This window comes from Chamaea fasciata, unplaced genomic scaffold, assembly GCF_029207755.1.
Source record: "Chamaea fasciata isolate MVZ Bird 193981 ecotype frontalis unplaced genomic scaffold, bChaFas1.0.hap1 SCAF_5, whole genome shotgun sequence".
Classification (NCBI taxonomy): domain Eukaryota; kingdom Metazoa; phylum Chordata; class Aves; order Passeriformes; family Sylviidae; genus Chamaea; species Chamaea fasciata.
In genome coordinates, this window is record NW_027094090.1 from 63,084,870 (window position 1) to 63,103,928 (window position 19,059).

General features: G+C 42.5%; 1 protein-coding gene across 1 annotated transcript; it reads left to right on the forward strand.

Moving 5' to 3' along the window:
- Positions 1-3,163: 3,163 nt before the first annotated feature.
- HMGXB4 (HMG-box containing 4) lies at positions 3,164-18,183 on the forward strand. Its single transcript, XM_066184006.1, has 11 exons — positions 3,164-3,373; positions 5,462-5,567; positions 6,191-6,306; positions 7,654-7,729; positions 8,658-9,811; positions 10,972-11,053; positions 11,827-11,891; positions 12,188-12,293; positions 12,833-13,002; positions 14,179-14,301; positions 15,884-18,183. The coding sequence occupies exons 2-11, from the start codon at positions 5,537-5,539 to the stop codon at positions 15,926-15,928; spliced, it is 1,968 nt and encodes a 655-aa protein (XP_066040103.1). The 5' UTR covers positions 3,164-3,373; positions 5,462-5,536; the 3' UTR covers positions 15,929-18,183.
- Positions 18,184-19,059: the final 876 nt, after the last annotated feature.

The following is a 19,059-nucleotide window of genomic DNA, read 5'->3' on the forward strand; positions in this document are numbered from 1 at the left end:
CTTGTAATGTGCACCGAGAAGAGTAACACTGTCTGTGCAAAACAAGCAAACAAGACTAAGAACTGCTACAAGAGTAGCACTGCCTGTGTGCTGCTTTTCTTCCATAAGTGGAGAGCAGAGGTTTTAAACCAGGTCTCATTCCAGTTAATGCCAAATCATCTCAGAATCTAAGGGAAAAAATGAGAAACTGGGACAGGAGTGAAAGAGATTTAGGAGTTACAAAACAATAACAAGTAAAATTGATAATTGTTCACACAACTCTGAGTGCTGAATTTAATTCAGTACATAACTTGGTTGTAAGCTCATCTCCATGTTATTATTCATTCCTCTTACACTCATTGCACTTGAGACAGCACAAAACTAAGCACGAAAACCCAATGAAATAAAAGAGGGCTACTAAATCTAGCAGCTGGGACTGTTGTTCAGTTAGGAGAAAATAAGCCAACAAGGGTGCATGGTGGAAATAAAGTGGGGAAAGCAAGGCCAGATTGGGTGGCTTCATGGGCAGTAAGTCCTTAGTACATAACTAATCTTGCATTAAGCATGGGGAACTATACACACCTCTTAAAATATTCTGCACTTCCAAGAGCATTTTATACAGTATGTAACTCACAGCCAAGAGGACACCTGAAGGAACATACCATGTACCCTTTTGCAGCTTCTTTCCCAGGGATGTAGGCAGAATAATGCAAGCTGCCCTGGTCAAAAGTAATAAGCAATATTCTCACAATAGTCTGAGACTGACTGAAGCTGCACTTCAGGTCTTAAAAGCTATAGGGACAGTTTGATTTTCTGATTCCTTCCCTACAACCTCTTATATTCCAGAGTACAAAGAAACAATTCTGTCAAGTGTTAAGGATTTGAAGGGGTTGTGACTCTCTTAAATTTGCTATCAGCATTCTGACATTTTCCCCACCTGACCTGTTTAATCTAGGTGTATACTCTAAAGAGATTCCTGGATTTTCTAGCAAAGCAAAAGGCTAAGCTGTCTGAAAGTACCCAATAAATGCCAATATTTGCTGCTGGCTGGTTCCCTCTATGAGCTCTGAAGAACGGGAATGACTGAAATTAATTTTTCTGAGCATTTCTTTGCTGATGAAAAGTGCAGGAGGGAGTATATGTTACTGTCATTACTGCTGCAATTCCTACTATCATTATTACTATTATGTTTGTTCTTTGGGAGGAATGAAACTTGGATAGATCTCAACAGGGTAAGTCTGAATGATTGGTGCTTCGCTGGTCTTATGTATAAGCATCCTGCTAGATGCTCATTTTTGCAAATTCACCTGCAAATTCATTCTCTCTCATACACATACAGTCCCTGACACAATCTAATAACTATAAACCATCCAGCACTAAAAACATTAAACTGCAGGAGAGCTCAAATGCTTTCTCTTTCTAGGGTGCAGAATATTAAACATACCAACCCCACGCATTTACTAGCTATCATTACCAAATGGCTGCTATCATCAAATACCAGGCTAATTTAAGCTCTCCATTTTCAAAGCAATCTGAATCCTTGTTTCCTTAGGCTGCAGATAGCCTCTCCCAACCATGCTGACAGCGTCTTCTGACTTGCTCCCATTCTGCCTCCACCTGACCCATAGGCCAGGAGCTCCCAGGAGTTAACTGATGTTTCTGTTATGTCCATAGATGTTTTTGTGCAGCCTATAATATGAGCAAGAAAGCTGAAGACTATTAAAACACGGGATCTGTGATTTTGTTGTGCTGTGCACTGTCAAATGGGGTATGAATCCACCACTTAAAACATCACCAATAAACAGAAGTAAAGGAGCAGGTCATATCAGGTTCATCTCTGGCAAGATCCTGGTCATCCTTTTGGAGGGGCACTTGTCCATCTTGGTGATTCCTCCCTCAGTTACAGTCTAGAGGGCACGGCATGATTTTTGTTTCACCAGTGCACATGCATGAGAACATCTGCACAGGCTTTGTGCTCAGCCTAGGGGCTGGTGAGTTTTTACCCTGATGTGTTACAGCTGCTGCACTTCCAGACATTGATCTGTGAGTACAGGCTGTGCCCCTCACTATGGATCAAACTACATTTTCACACAGCATAACAGGCATAAGCCTCTGTTCTCTTCAAAGTCCTCTAGGCCCTACTGGACCGCAAATAATTACCGTCATCATTCTGTACTTGTTAGGACACAAAAGCATCAGCAGGGCCAGAAGGCGGATCTGTAGGCGCTGCGGAATGGCCTGCCTGTGATGGGTCAGGTCTAACCTCAGGCATGACTGGGAACGGTAGTCTGCAGACAGCATGTGACTGTGAGCAGCCTCTGCCAAAGAGTCACGGGGGTACGCGCCGGCAGATAAAATAAAAAGACAGCTCTTGCATCAGTGGAGATTATGGTATTTAAGGTAACAGTGAAATGAGGTTTGTTGAACTTCCCAACAGGTCAGAGTGAAGAAGGGCTAATCTAGTGGGAAAAAGGATTCTTTTCTGACCTGGCTGTTTTCTGAACCTTTTTTTAACCTCTGTCTTGAAGCCTTTGCAATAATGAATGAACCATTTAGAAGATGCTGGGGCCAATTTGCCTTTCTCCCGGACAACCGATAAGAATGGGTGTGGGGGTTGCGTGATACCTTCACAGGCAGTAGTCCCGAGTGTGCCTATCTCTGCCCCAGCTGGCCCCGAATCCCCACCTGTGCAGTGCATCCACTCAGTTCCTCGGGGAATCAAACAGTCTTGAGGGAGATGTGCCCATTCGTGTGCTCGTGAGTAATCTCATGGAAGTGCTGGCTCTCTTAACTGTTTAATAACAGGATTTCGCCCTTTCCCATTGACCCACCGCGGCAGCAACAAAGCCAACAACCAGCCCGGGCTGCGAGCCCAGCCAGCTCAGTCTCTTAGAGACACGGAGGACGAGAGAGGGGAAGCCGCGCCGGGACCGCGCAGCACCCGCACACACGAAGAGGAGGCTGCGCCAAGGGGGAAGGTGGGCACCCCTCCACTGGTGGTGGTCGGGGACAGAGCACAGATGTCCCCCGAGTGCGCCACCCGCGCGTCCCACGGCTCCGAGGACTCACGCTGCTCCCGGAGAGGCGGGCCGGCCATCGATGCGCTCGGCAAGCCGGCGCCCCGCCCCGCGGGTGCCGCGTTGGAGGCGCTCGGCGCTCGGCTGGCCAGCGCTAGCGCGGGTCCCTTGTCTCCCTGTCCAAGATGGCGGCCGCGGGCGGCGGCGCGGCGGGAAGCGGCGGGGCCGAGTGAGGCGGCCGCGGCCCGTCTCCACCTTGTGGCCGCGGCTCGGCGCCGGCGGGCCTTGTCGCCGCTGGGCGGCCCCGCAGTCGGGGCACGCCCGGGCCTGCTGTAGGGGCGGAGCCGCGTGCTGGCGTGAGGCTGGAGCCCGCTCGGGTGAGGAGACGCGCGGGCGGGCGCGGGGCGGACGAGCTTTGAACGGAGGTGGCGGCGGGGCCCGGGCTCCGGGGGCTGTCGGGGCGCATGCGCAGCACGGGCCGGCCGCCGGTCCGTGCCCGCCGAGGGGCCGGTGCCGGGGTTCGCGCTCCCGGCCGCGCGCGGAATTCCCGGCGGTCCCGTCTGCCCTGACGGCCCCGGCCGGGAGCGCTGGCGGGACGGGCGGTGAGGGAGCCGCCACAGCGGGCAGCGGGACCGAGGAGCGGGGCTCCGTGCGGAGCCCCGGAGCTGCGGAAGAGCAAGGCTGGGCCTTGAACCCGCACGTGTGTGCGCTAGGGAACGGGAGACGTGAAGGGAGATCTTCCCCACTGAGCCTGTGCCATCGCTGCTGAAACCTGGGAATTTGAAGCAGGGGAACCTAACTGAGGTTTACAATATGAGAGTAATTAAGGGTATATTTTGTATTTGTCGGATTGGAGGGCTGTGAGCGCCTTTGGGCAGTATCTGCCCACCTTCGTACCTGCCAAGCAGGTGAGATTTAAAAAGAGACCAAAAGATATGCATATAGGTACAAAGAAATCTTAGGCTCTCCAGGCCATCCATTCATGAATTACTGTCTTCAGTTTTGTTTTGCTGAGCAGTGTCTGGATTAGACTCTCACCGTCTTGAGTACAATAATCTGGTGTTGTGTGTCTTCCCACTGAAGTCTGTATGACAAACAGCACAAAATGTTGACAACGTCTGGTTTAAGATCATGAGCCCACAAGTGGCAAGATGCTCTTTTATTGCCGAGTGCAGTGCTCTGCATATACATATACAGTGCTCTTGTGTGTAGGTAGAATCCTTGTGTTTGCTACAAGCAATATATAATGGTCAGAACACTTGACTCGACGTTCTGCAGTGGGTGTTTTCCTAAAACCTAAAGAAATAACATATATTGCTATGAATTTAAGCAGAAACATCTCCTGCATACCCACAAGCCTGATTTAGTTGTGACTTTGTTGTATCAGTTAAGTCACCACTGTAGGGTGAATAACCTGTCATTATTATGAATAACATTGTCAGCATTGTGAATAACAATGAATAACATTGTCAGCATCAGCCAGTTGTTAATAAAATCGAGTTGCATGGGGGATATACAAGCACAGGTTCCCTGCTCTCAAAGTATTCCCATGTAGCTTCAGTGTGGCGAGCTTCCTGTGACAGCTGGGATGAGCAGACTGCTTGGTCTTTGTGGCTGGGTGTTTACACTTGTGCATGTACACACAAACACACAAAGGCAGCTGGGAGCCATTGGATTAATCCTGTAGGGGCAGAGCGTCAATCTTTTCTTGCTGAGCTGGCCACTGGCTGAGGAACAAAAGCAGTTTACCCTGAGGGAACCTGAGTGTGGCTATTCCATAGCAGCACTGTCCTATGCCATGGCAGCTGTATGCCCGTAGCTGGCACAGTGACTCAGTTAGAGGAGACCTGAAACCAGGGGGGGCAGAGCTTGGGTTGCTGCAGGCCTAGCTAAAAGGAGTGCTTCCATCCCCTCTCCCAGGCTAGCATTCAGAATGGCTGCAGTGCTAGCATTGGGAAACATATCAGAAGGATACACACCTCTAATACAAAATGTGTGATCCTCTAGTAAAAAAAAAAAAAAATTCTTTTGTAATTTAATTCCTTCTGCCTGGTCCCGTCTTGTCCTTCACTTCATCTGAGATTCAAGGATTTGAAATCTCTTTAAACGTGCCACTCTGTGCACTCAGTGGCTCCTGACAAAAAAATGGCTTTGACACAGTTTGGGTGCAGTTTTGTGTGTCATGAAAATCAAACTAAGTTGTCTTCTCTCCCTCTTTCTATTTTTGTAAATAAATTAGTTCAATGATTCAGATATTTTATGAGAAAGAGGTGGTATTTTCTATCTTTAAAATAATACAACATCCATTTTGATTAAAAAACCAAAATCGGTCAAGCCTGAAGAGTGACCGCTCATTTCCTTTCCTACTGTCATCCAAAGAATTCTTATTTGGTTCAGAGAAAGTTTCCCCATTTACACAGTGATTCTTCTTTATGGGAAGGTTATTTTCATTCTCTGTTTCTCAGACCTTTTCCTATAGATGGGAACGGGGGAAGGAGCCCAGACGTGTCAACTCATTCACAGGCTCCTGCAGGACCACCATGGCTTATGATGGCACCAAGAAGAAAGAAGGTATGACTGCTTCATACTCTCACAGGGATTTGCAAACATAAATAAATAAATTTTTTGAAAGGGTATCCTTTGCAGCCCTTACCAGGCCATGCGGTCAGAGTGAGAAAGAAGTTAGGGTGCTATGGAGCCCTTAAATTTACCCTGGATAAGTTACTGGAAGATCCCAAGCCCTTGACTTCCAGATGTAAAGTACTGGGATTAGAACTTGAGAGAAATGGGTGGTATTTCCTAATGCAGACACCCTGATTGGGAATTCTGCCATTGTAGCTTTTATTTTCCCTGCCAAGTCAGTGGGACAGGGGGTGAGGTATAATGATACATTTAGTCATACATTTAACATTTCTAGATCCACTTGTCTTTAGGAAGGAACACACAGGCATTAGAGATTAAATCTAATGATTAGAGATCTAAATCTAAATTATTATGTTAGAGCACCGAGCCCCATCCTTCTGGTCAGACAGTACAGACTGTTTGTTACCTTTCAGGCCTCCATGCTTGTTGGGTTTTGTTCATAACTCTGTGCCAATGTCCTCTGTTAGCTTATTGTATGAGTGGTCCGCTTGTCTTGTCATTTCATGTGGTATTTAATTTCTCCCTTTTTTCTCATTTCCCATAAATCACAGAGTTCCTAGATAGTCACCGCAGTGTTGATGATGGGCTGGCACCTGGCAGGATACAGCGAGAGAAAAAGCGCTCCTACAAGGATCTTTTGCAAGAGGAAGACGAGATAGCAACTCAGGTAGAAACCCTCAGAGAAAAGGTTCAAGGTGTAAGGATATGCATAAAGGTAGTGATGGAATGGAATAGGATGGAATGAGTTTCTTGTGCTTATTTTGATTTTTTTTTTAATTTAGAAATGCATGTAGAAGACAGCAAGAGCAGCTGATCATGTACTGTATTGTTCAGTAACTTTTCTGGGGAAAAGGAGGGGATCAGTCCCTGATTCTGATTTTTCTGGTCTCAAAATGAGGTAGTAGGAGTGTTGTCCTAGTGTTGATGTAGAACCTTGCAAGTCAGAAAATGCTATTAATAACTTCTTGCACACATTTTTAAAAAATAGCATTTATGGTTGTATAAATATCCAACAGAGGATGGATAGAATATTAACTGATGGACTGTTGTCTTCGTAATTCTGCAGACAGCCTGAAAGGATAGCTCTTGAGAAGAATGAGCTTGCCCTATTTACCTCTTTGGGGCCTTAACTCTTAAAATTACAAAGTGGCAACATAAGTTTCTTCAAAGCTTCCCTCTTTGAGCTACAGTTCTGCTGATAGCTCAGAGGTGGCTCTCTAGTGATTCGGGGGTTTTTTCATCTCGAAAGCAAGTTCTTGTTTAAAATTAAAATCTTCTACCATGCAGTTGGAATTCTTTAGAGGAGCTTCAGTTTCAGGGCCATAAATTGATCAAGACACAGATAATAATTTGGCGACATGACATATTAAGGACATACTTTTGTCCCACCATTCTAGTTGTCACCTCTATGTACCTCCTGTTACTTCTTTTTCAGCATAGTAAGCATGAACTGCTCTCCTTGCTTTTCAAGGCTTGACAGTCTATGCATCTGAAGTTATTTCTTGGCTTTATTAAAGGGTAGATGTCTGTCTTTTATCAACAAATCAGCTGATCTCCAAGTGATGGCTTTCATTGCCCATATCTCAAAGCATCTCAAATGTGTTTTTTCTTTTATGGTGTTCCTCTCACTTGGGAGTCTCCCTACAGAGATCTGTCTTTCAGTTTCCTTGGAGCCCTGTTATGCTGCCTTGCCTACAGAAAGCTTGATGTCCTTTAGGTGTCTGTTGTGCTGAAATCAATCCTGGCTAATGATATTTTTTGTATTCTCCCACTTGTCTGTAACGTGTTTTGTCTTACTTTAAACCTACACTGTGTGCTCTTGGGGACGGAGTAAGTTTCCTTTCAGCACCTAGAATGATGATCCTGGTTCATACCAGCAGTTCCTTGATGTTACAGTAGTATGAATAACTTTTGATCCTCCTACAAATTTTTATCTATGTTAATAGTCCATATGACTCTCATATTGTTTCCCTCCTTTTTGTCAGCAACTTTTTTTTTTTTTTTTTTATTCCAGGACAGTGAATTCTTTCCGGGGACAGAAGCTCACAAAAAGAAGAGAAAGCATTCCTCCGATGAGTTCTGCTACAGAGGTAAGGTAGTAATCAAGCAGGGGAAGGGGCTAGCAGATCATGACTTTAAGGAAAGGATGCTCTTAAACCAGTGTCATCAAGCTTTGTGGTTAGCATTTTATAGGAGGAGAGTACATCAACCTGCCTTAGAGCGAGTAATCAGAAACCTGACTCTGATCAACACCAGACAGCAGAAGATTACGGAATTATATTTTCAGAGTCTGTCTTAACAAATTGCCATTGTAGGGGGCAGAGATCTTCCATCCCCTGTTCACTGACAAGTTATAGTTTTCTAACTCATGCCTTCACATTTGACATTTGCTTTTCTTGTTTTCTATTGCATTGCAAACTAATTATACTTACAGGTAGTATAACTTTCTCTGAATTTATAAAAACAGAATGTCTGATGGTGAAAAATAAATGCCTTTCTGTTCAGTTATTCTCACAATTAATTAGTTGGCCAGAAAATGAAAATTCAGGTCATAGAAGCTTAACACATTTAGAATTTATTATTGGTCCAATAGAAGGAGAAAGCCAAGGTGAAGTTTCATCTTTCATCAAAATCTGTCTACAGAATGAAAAAGCTCATCTTTTCAACTAAGTGGTCTCACCTTGGCTAAAAATGTCATGAAAACCTTGCACTTGACATCTAATTTCAATTAGATGTATTTTTATCAAAATATTTTATTTCACAACTCACAAATGGAGTTTCACAAAACTTCAAGAACTTTCCTACTGTCTCTCCTTAATTCCTTAAATTATTTGACCACCTCAGGTGTCTCAGCCTCTGAATTGTGTCAGTAAGGCTGTGCTGAGCTGGCTGTGGTTCTGTTTAAGCCAGGATGTAAATTTGTCACCTGTAATTGTAAGGCTTACAGGACTCTCACTTACCTTCTTCACCATCTTTAAGAGAATCATCTCAATGTGCATTTCTCTTGATCTTTTTCAGGTGTCTCGCCTTTGGATCTACCATCAAAGAAGAAGAAAAAAGCAGCTTCTAGCCCATCCTCAGCTGATACAACCATGGATTTACTCAAGGCTATCAACACACCTTTGGCCACAAGCTCAAAGTCTTCAAAGAGGACCTCTGAAAGATCATCTCATTCTTCCTCTGGCCATTCTGAAAGCAGAAAGGAGCATCCCAAGAAGAAGCTGAGTGGAAGCAGTGGGGAGCACTCAGTGGATGATGGCAGCTCCCACAAATCTAAAAAAATGAAACCTCTTTATGTGAACACGGAGACACTCACTCTTCGTGAACCTGACGGCTTGAAGATGAAGCTCATCCTTTCACCAAAAGAGAAAAGTAGTGCAGCAGATGATGATTCTTTATCCTACTCTTCAGCACCAGCAGCTGCAAAGAAATCTTCAAAGAAATCAACTCGAGATGAGCAAGGCTCATTCCTGCTGGGGCACGATCTGCAGAGCTTCCTGAAGTCATCCCGGAAGAAGCACAAACCACCTCCAGACTCACATCCACCTCCTGAGAATTTTGGTGCTGACACCTCCCTTCATTCAGAGGGCCATGGAAGTGAGTACGAGGTTTCAGGTGTGGAGGTGCCGCCAGAATCTGGTTCTTCTTCTGGTGGAGAGTTGGAGGCTGGTGAGCTGGTGATAGATGACTCCTACCGGGAAATCAAAAAGAAGAAGAAGTCAAAAAAAAGTAAGAAAAAAAAGGACAAGGAGAAACACAGAGAGAAGAAACACTCCAAGTCTAAAAAGAGTTCTGGGCACTCTCCTGTGGCCGTAGCAGAAGCAAGAGTGTCACCGCCACCTCCCAGTACCCCCTATGTTGTCCCTCCACCTCCTCCTGCTGCTTTTCACTCAGATGGTCAGGGTGAGAAGAGGAGGAAAAAGGAAGACAAGGAGAAGGACAAGGCTGAGAAATGGGAAAAGGAAAGAGAAAAAGAAAAGGAAAGAGAAAAAGAAAAGGAAAGAGAAAAAGAAAAAGAAAAGGAAAGAGAAAAAGAAAAGGAAAGAGAGAAGGAGAAGGAAAGAGAGAAGGAAAAGGAAAGAGAAAAGGAAAAGGAAAAAGAAAGAGAAAAAGAGAAGGAAAAAGAAAGAGAAAAAGAGAAGGAAAGAGAAAAGGAAAGAGAAAGAGACAAAGTAAGGAAAAATTGGAGGAAAAATAGAAATTGGGTGGTGGGTAATGGTGAATTAGGCACTCCATTACAAAGGCATGTTAAATTGAAACAAAGGATAACTGATGCTAATTGTCAGTGGTTTAACTGAAGCATGTTTGGAAAAATGTGTCAGCCACTGTGATTTCTATTTGTAGCAAAAGGAAAATATGTTCTTCTGGCTTTGTGGCACAGACAGTCTTTAGCCAATAGAGGTTCTCTGGGAAAGTTGTACCTAATTTTGCTTGGCGCAGGTCATGTAGCAAGCACGTCTGCATCTTTTTCTAATGTGACTGGCTCTAGCTATTCCCAGGCAGAGTTTTGGACTAGTGATCAAAGTTCCTGTAAAAAGGAATCAAGTTGTTGCCTGAAAATTGAAGATATTTAGCCATTTATTCTTGTATTTAAATGAAATTCTAATTCTAATAGACTACTATTATGTAAGTACTACTGATTATATAAGTACAGTTTTGTCCTGTACTTATATAATCAGTTTTCCATGGTTACTGCATAGATACAAGTAGCAGAAATGGTAGCTAGTGGATGAAAGAGTTTACAAATGAGATAACTATAGCTGTGTAAGTAAATGGGGGAAAGCAGCTTGTGCATATTCAGATAGAGAAATAATGCTTTGTATGAGGAAATGGACAGACAGAGTCCAAATCTTTTCAGTCATTATACTATTCTGTTTGGGAATTTTTCCCTGATCATAACTCAGCAATTGCAAAACATTTGGTGTCAGTGTACTACACAGTCTCTTTTCCTGCCAAATGGAAGTACTTTGTAAGGATGCAAGGAATGGAACAAAACATTATCATGAGGACTAAATTGTTTTGACAGATCTATAATAGGCACTGTGAATAGTATAACAGATACATTAACAAAGTTGTATGTTGATTCGGAATTTAGAATAGCAGTTTGTTGAGTTTTGCAGGATAAGGCTTGTGCAAAGACTGGTTCTGGCTGATTCCTGTGCTTTCATAAAGACTAAATTCAGCCAGAAAATGTAAAGGAGTGTTTCGTAAGGTTACTGATCTAAGTACCATATCTTTCTCTCTAAGTCTTTAATAAATGCCAAATTCTTATTAAATTGGAGAAGGTCTCATCATAATTAAAAATCTTTGTTTCCTTTCTTCTTATGACTAGCCAAAGAAGAAAAACATGTCTGCTTATCAAGTGTTCTGTAAGGAATATCGTACAAATATTGTGTCTGAACACCCTGGAATAGGTAAGGGAATAATCCACCCTTGTCTTCTCTTGATTTTACACCAGTCAGATTAATTAGCATAACATATTGTCTCTGTTTCAAACCAACGTCTTAATTTTGACATAATGCAAAAAATCTGACAATGTTATTTAGAATAAGAGGTGGCAAAGAGGACAGGAGTGGGTTTCATAATTGTATTATAGTTTTATTTTAACCAAGTTTGAATCTAGATAAATAACTTGCTAGCTCTTTCTTTACTGAATAAATTACTTTCGTTGTATTGCTTTCCTGTAAATACACTGTGACTTCATCTTCCTGCTATCAGTTTTTTGTTTTTTTTTTTCATTTTAAAGAGTAACAGGAATGCACATTTTCAAGACAGTGGGGAGAGTTCCAGTTGTAGAATGGCTTGCTTCCTAAATGTGTATGGATGGGCCAGTAAATTTCCTGTGTTCTCTCCAGGATTTTATGATCAAAATTGATTTAATAATTTTCTTTTCTTTTCTTTTCTTTTCTTTTCTTTTCTTTTCTTTTCTTTTCTTTTCTTTTCTTTTCTTTTCTTTTCTTTTCTTTTCTTTTCTTTTCTTTTCTTTTCTTTTCTTTTCTTTTCTTTTCTTTTCTTTTCTTTTCTTTTCTTTTCTTTTCCTTCTTTCCTTCTTTCCTTCTTTCCTTCTTTCCTTCTTTCCTTCTTTCCTTCTTTCCTTCTTTCCTTCTTTCCTTCTTTCCTTCTTTCCTTCTTTCCTTCTTTCCTTCTTTTCTCCATCCTTCCATCTTTCTTTCCTTCTTTCTGCCAGATTTTGGAGAACTAAGTAAAAAACTGGCAGAAGTGTGGAAGCAGCTACCTGAGAAGGATAAACTGGTGAGTGTTTGTGTGAGATGTTTTTGTAAAATGATTCCTGTGAACTAGGTGCTTAGATCAGAATGAGCTGGCAGCATTGCCACAATGCCTTGAAATATGTTGCCTATATCCCCAAAGCATGTAAAGGTGGAAAGTATGGAAACCTTGCCCTTGCAAACATAAAAGCATTCATTTTCTTCTCATGGGATTGCTTCACCTCCTAGCTATGTAACATCATTCTGCCTCCAGGTCCTGGCATCAGGTAAAAGAATTACCTAATGTTATGAATCTTTCTTTTCTTACCATGGTAACTACAGATCTGGAAACAGAAAGCTCAGTATCTCCAACACAAACAGAACAAAGCAGAGGCCACCACTGTGAAGAGAAAGGCATCATCTTCAGATGGTGCACCGAAAATGAAAGGTAATTGTTGCACTTTATTTGTCTTTATTTATTTTCCTTGGGCAGGAAAGGTGGTGTTGCCTGTGGAATAAAAAACAAAGGCCTTAGCTGCTTCACCCCCTACATGCTTTCTCACAAAGCAAGACATTTAAATCACTAGTCAAATCAACTTTTCTGTGAGAGTGAGAATAATGTCAGCATTTTTCATAGAGATTTCCTTATCTGATTCTAGAATGGTATTGGTTTTGGCAGTTTAGGGATTGAAATGTAAAATAAGAAGAGGCAGAAAGGAGGTTCTAGTGGGATTAGTTTTATGCTGGAGGGAAGGTGGGTTGTTCTTCATTTAGCATCTCTGATACCAAATCTCCCCAGTTGCATTTAGCTGAGGCAGATGTTCTGTACATGTAAAAAACGTTTCAACGCCAAAGACTATGGGACTGGGGCAACAGAACAATTTCAGCATCTCATGCATGTGAGATTTGAACTTCAGTAACTAAATAGGCTTGTGAGTAAAAGACTGAAAGCAGGGAATATGGAATTTTAATTTGTGTGTTTTCCAGCTTCTCCAACAGGAGTGATTTCTCCTCACAAAAAATCCCCTACCAGCACTGTGGTGGTGCCTTCCTCACCAGCCAAAGTCCCTGAGACAGATCCCATTGATGTAGCTGCACATTTACAGTTGCTGGGTGAATCTCTGAGTCTCATTGGACACAGACTGCAGGAAACAGAGGTGAGCTTGTAACCAGCAATGTCACAGCGATGTCCTGTAATTTAAACAATGCATTCAGGGGGATAATTATTTTATTTTATTAAAAGTTCAACCGGTGTTTTTCTGTTAAGAAGAGAAAATAGAGGTGGCATGCCCTGTTTCTTTGATGCATCACTCTTTATTTTCAGTGATATAAAAGGCCTCAGTAAACAGTAGGCATCAAAGAAAGACAGGTGCTTTGCAGCTCTAGGTCCTTGAAAGCAATTTGTAGTTCAGCAGACTTTTCAGTCTTTTCTTACTGTACTTCACCTTGAATTTGGTACTTCCTTGCTATTTTGTTAGTCCCTGGTCAGTTTCTGTTACTGTTCTACTTTGTAGAAAACTATCAGCCTTTCCCAAAAAGTGTTTTGCATGTCCTCTAGTTTTCTGGCAGTATCATATTGCCAGTGCTTTGGATAGGGGCTACAATTGTTTCAACTCACCTGGTAACATAATATCATATTTTAATGGTTACCTCCTGTTAAATGACAGTGACTCTGTGAATGCACATTCACTCACATGTGTATGCTCTGAGAACTCAGCCCAGCCTCTAAGAAGAAAACATATTTGTCTCAAATAATATAACTGTTTTGAGTTGCATGATAATCTAACCCCACTATGCTTGCTTATTTCTTCAATAGTGAAATAAATGTTCTTGTATTTTGGTTTTGGTATGATTGATTGAGATCATGAGAAGAACAACCAGAGCCCAGAAAAGCACATAGACAAATTCCCTTTCCTGAAAGTATGTCAATGACTAAAGCATTTGTTATAGGCTTAGCATTTCTTTAAATTCAAAAATAAAACAACTATTGTCATTAGGACTCATGTAGTTAACAAAACAGATGGTACAAAATGGCACAGAAAATATATTACAAAAATTTGTGGGTTCAGGTTTTTTATGCAACTGACAACTTTCTGATATTTTCTGTTGATTCCTACCTTTATCTTGCACCAGTTCGTTGCCTACTGAACTCTAAATTTTTCGAGCCAGCAGTCTCTGTGAAGTACAAGGCACAGTTTTGTTACTTTGTAAATAGTGAAAGTGGACTGGAGGAGCTGAAGATGCAGTATCTGCTTGCGAATAGATACAGTTGAGAGAGAAGCCAAATTTCTAGTTCTCATCCCTATCCAATTTTTTTCTTACCTCACTACCAGGGAATGGTGGCCGTTTCAGGAAGTTTGTCAGTACTCCTAGATTCAATCATCTGTGCTTTGGGCCCATTGGCATGTCTGACCACACAACTGCCTGAGCTGAATGGCTGCCCTAAGCATGTCTTGGTGAGTTCTTTATGGTTATTTTCTTTCTAGCACTGTTAATTTCAGTAGAGTCCAAATAGAGATTTTCTGATTAATCAGTGTAATGTAATTATAATTCCAATGCAATATGAAAATTTGTCTTGGTCATGGGCTTTTATAGAGGAATATTTATTGAAATTCTTACAGATATTACCACTGTACAATATAGTGCAACCTTTTTTTCTCCCACTGGCAACTGACCTAATATTTGTAGCGTTGACTGCAGTGTGGGTAGATCCTGTTTTAATCATGATGGAGTCAATCAGTCTGAATCAAATAAAAGTATACCAGTTTTTTTAAAAATTTTCTAATTTTTTCATAAAAATAAAACCCACCCTCTAGCTGTTCTGTATCACATAAGATGTTTTTTCTTCAGTAGCATAAAAACCAATTTGTGATCTCAGGAATCCTAATGTGATGGTGTAGGACCTTTTGCAAGTGGGTAGAACCTTCTCTGAGGAAAGAAAAATAGTCTCTGTCTTAAGGAACTGCATAACCACAGCTTCTTTTCCACTTTAAGCTACTCGTAATACTGAGCCCTGATTTAGCAACAGCTCGTGGCATCTATGTAGCCTGATGTGGACATAGATTAAGATGGCAGTAGCCATCAGGTGTCATACTTCCTACAGGAGACATGAATAAAGCAGCAAAGGAGAGGAGCAAAAATAAAAAAATACAGTCCGCAAAAGTTAAAAGACTAAAAACAAATCTGGCAGATGGGGCAACAAAAATGGGATATGAATTGACATGTCCATAATAGGGCAGCCCAAACATTTATTAAGAGAATGGACGTCAACAACAGGAATAAAGTTGACAATTTATTCTGTGAACACCCACAAACTGACTCTGTGCACAAAAGCTGAGTCAGTGGGGTGTTACCATCTTAAGCCATGGAAAAACTCCGATGATTTTTTTTTCCTTCCTGCTTGCCAAGTTTGTTCAGAGCAGTGACGCCACATGACCAGTGGTGCATTTATGAGAAACTCGATCAACTTATTGTTATAGGGAGCAGTGGAGCTTTAGGTGAATTATGGCAACTACCCTTCACTTATGGAAACTGTTGTTCAGGAGCTGATAATAAATCTGATTTTCTTTAGATACGACAGTAGTGTTCTCAGACGCAGATACACCCCAGCAGTTGTGTTGCAATTTATATTTGAGACAGTAGGTGGCATTGTTAAGTTCTAGAATCAACTAGTCCACATCCAGCTCCTCCATCTCTCAGTTAAAGTTGTTGTTCCTAAAGCCCCCTTCAGCTATCCAGCCACAGGCTTGAGCTTACTGAAGCACTGCATCTGAAAACCATACAGCTGGATCTTTTTTTCTGATGTGCATGAGAAGGATTCCTACTCTCAGAATTCTGTTACATTTTCCAAGAAAAACTGAAGGGCACTTCTTTTTGCCATCTGACACCCTATTAGAGGTGATCAATAGGCAGATTTGATTGTCTCATCTTACAACAGCTTGTAACAAAGTGACTGTGCTTAATACCCTCACCTGTGCCATTTTTTAAGGGTTTCGAGTTATTACGTGACAGTAAAAACCACCAAATTTCTCTTCCCAGTCAAACACTCTAGACAACATTGCCTACATCATGCCTGGACTTTGACGGGAAAGGATCCTGGGATTTACTCAACCTCTGTGTAACTGACTCGTGCTCATGCACTATGCCGGTACGCTCCCAAAGGGCGCCATGTGGAGGCTTTTAAAATTTTATATACGTATATTATATATATAGGATTGTAACTGTTTGACTTCTGTTTTATGAAAAGCTGTGAAGTTAAGCTGAGAAAACCCTTTTTTGTTGGTAAGTGAAATGTCCTCCAATCTGAAAGTATTTTGTATGAAGAATTCAGAAAGCTTTTGAGATAATCGCCTTAAATTCAGATTTAGTGAGGGAAGCAAACAGAGAATGGACTTCTCAATATAAAGAAGAAAGCTGTCACCGTGAGAGGGCTCCGTGAAACAGGCGGCTCATAGAGGTTCTTGACTCTCCTTCCTTGATGATACTCAAAAACTATGTGAGCAATCTGCCCTAGTTGGACTTGCTTTAGGCAGGGAGATGGACCAGATGATCTCCTGATATCCCTGCCTAAACTAAAGTAATCTGATACTTTGTGGGCAGGTAGAGATGATAATATATTTTGGACCAAGGAATAGAATTGAATTCTTCACCAGCCCTATTTGTAACTCTTTTTCTTTTAAAACCCACTTCTTGAGGGGAAAGGATAGCTTTTTGCTTCTTGGTCACTTTCTCCAGCCCCTACTTCTCAGTCAGTAATAACTGAAAGTTGTCAGTGTCAGCAGGCTGGTCTGGTAGCTGGCATTTGAAGTGAAGTAGAAGATGACAAGTTTAATTTTTCCATGTGGACTCATATTCAAATCATCATTAGCACAATGTATCAACACATTGGATTGCCTTGAGAGAATGAACCTCCTGCTGATTTTTCCATGGCATCGTCAGCCTGCTTTGATGGAAAGGAGTAAAGAAGCAGATGGGAAAAACTTGGATTGCTTCTGCCCATCTTGCACCTGTTTTGTGAAATGGCTCATCCCCCATCCCTCTCACCAGCACTATTGCAGGAGCTGTGGTGCTGCTGCAAGGCAGTGACCAGTGCCCAGTTTGAATAGTTATGGCCAAGTAAGGCACATGTGAGTTGACTGGACCAGTTTCTCTTCCTTCCAGCCACATACTTGGAGTTTGGTTTTCTGCTCCTCTGGAAGCAGAGCCACAGGAGAACACTTGATTCCTGTTTAGGCTTTTGTCTGTGTGTATGTGGTGTTCATATCACATGTATTTAACTTTTACCAATATCTGTAACAGATTTTAATTTATCCTGTATATTTCTCTATGTGTGTATATATTTATATATATATACATAATTTAAAAGCAAAATTTCCTTCCTCAGCCAACAGTGTGTGAAAAATGTGAATCAAGTTTGCCTCACCTCACTCCTACAGGAATCAACTCTATGTATAGTAGTAGGCATGGGCATTGTGTAAGGAAACACCAGGAAGATTCTATGTGTTTGTAGAAACAGGCTATCTTGTGAAGGTAGACAGAACAACTGAAATATAATTTGACTCAGGCCTTATCAGCTCTGTAATGGGAAAGTTTTGAAAGAAGAGGCATTTTTTACTTCCAAGTAAGTCCAGCTTGTTTTTTAGGACAGTTGAAAGTGAGCTGTCCCTCATTTTGGCTGAGCCCCAAATCAGAAGTAAATCAAAACCTGGGGTGGGGAGGAGAGTTTTTCTCCCCATGCCTCTTTGCCACGTATTCCCCAGATGTGCCTGTACAAGGTGGTCTGTCTCTTACAGATCTTTTCCTCAGTGCAGTGAGGGGTTTTCTCAGCAGAGGAGCTCACACCACCAGGTGTGAAGGTTCTCACACCACCAGGCCAGAACACCTTTTAACAGCTTAGGACAAATCCCAATGAGCCTGGAAATAGGAAGGGCCCGGGAGGCAGCCCAATCCTGCTTCAGATCCTGGCCCATATTTGTGCTGTTGTGAGCAGCACAAAATAACCGGCTCTTTCCAGCCCTTCACAGTTGAGAGCATTGAGGTGAAGGGGTAGATCTGCTTTTGAAGAAACAGAAGGGGATCAGCTTTAGCTTTGTCCTCTGTACAACAGGAAACTCTTGAAGAGTGAAAAACACACACGACCCTGGTGTATTGTATTTTTATTAAAATTTGTACACTTTGTATAATCTGTATCTTGTGGTATTTGGTACTCTAGGGAAACTTTGTCAAGGCTTAGCAGTTTTTATATTTTTATTATTTCTTTGCTGTTTGGTCCTGATTACATTACAATTATACACAGATTTTTTTGTACTGTACTTACAATATAATTTTTTTTAAACTTCTGGAGTATTGTCGTTCATTTCTGGCATGTGCTGTTTTCTGCAGCTGTTGTAACTACTTGTATTTAGTGTTTCTCAGCAAAACACTCCAATCCGATCCTAACCCTGCTAAAATCACTCACTTAGCAGGCAAGCTGTACTGTTTCCAGCACCACTGGTCACCCAAATTATCATTCAGGTTCCTGACTGCTTGGGACCCCCCAGAAGAGAGATGTAGCTTGGAGCACTGCAGGTAACACCAGGGCATTTGTCTTCTCTGCAGCCTCACCTCACTTCAGGTTCGTGGTGTTCAGGTGACACCAATACACAGGACTTGCCTGTGTTACGCAGGATGTCAGGCGTGGCAGCGTTAGAGCAGGATTTGTGCTGGTTATTAACACGTCCCATTTTCTGGATATGGGTGTTGGTTGATTGCAGCCTCAGCTTGGGCAGGGCAGTTCCTTGGGCTGGGAGCGTGTCCCAGAAGGTGCCAACCACCCTGTGTAGAGTCATAGAATGGTTTGGGTTGGAAGGGACCTTAAAAATCATTTCCAACACCCCCGCCACAGACAGGGACACTTCCACAAGAAGTTTGCTCAAAGCTCCATCCAACCTGGAACACTTCTAAGTACGGGGCAGCGACAACTCTCGGCAACCTGTCCCACTGCCTCACCACCCTCACAGTAAAGAATTTCCTCCTGTCTTCTATGAGTACGCTCCCACACCGGGCTGTGGAACACTAAAACCCCATCGCCACAGGCTTTCCAGGGTTTGGGCGCCGCTCAGGCTCGCGGGTGTTCTGCACGAGCTTGATGTAGTTGCAGAAAGCGGCGGAGGCTCTCGGCGGCGGGAGCCCCTCGGTTCCTGCGGCCGGGGTCTGAGGGCCAGCAGGACCAGGGA

What these genes read in the sequence shown, in the direction of transcription:
- HMGXB4 (XM_066184006.1), top strand. Translation starts at nt 5,537, where the DNA reads ATGGCTTATGATGGCACCAAGAAGAAAGAAG. An exon ending in AGGAAAGAGAAAGAGACAAA is followed by an intron (nt 9,812 to 10,971) that starts GTAAGGAAAAAT and finishes TCTTATGACTAG; the next exon opens with CCAAAGAAGAAAAACATGTC. An exon ending in GTCTGAACACCCTGGAATAG is followed by an intron (nt 11,054 to 11,826) that starts GTAAGGGAATAA and finishes TCTTTCTGCCAG; the next exon opens with ATTTTGGAGAACTAAGTAAA.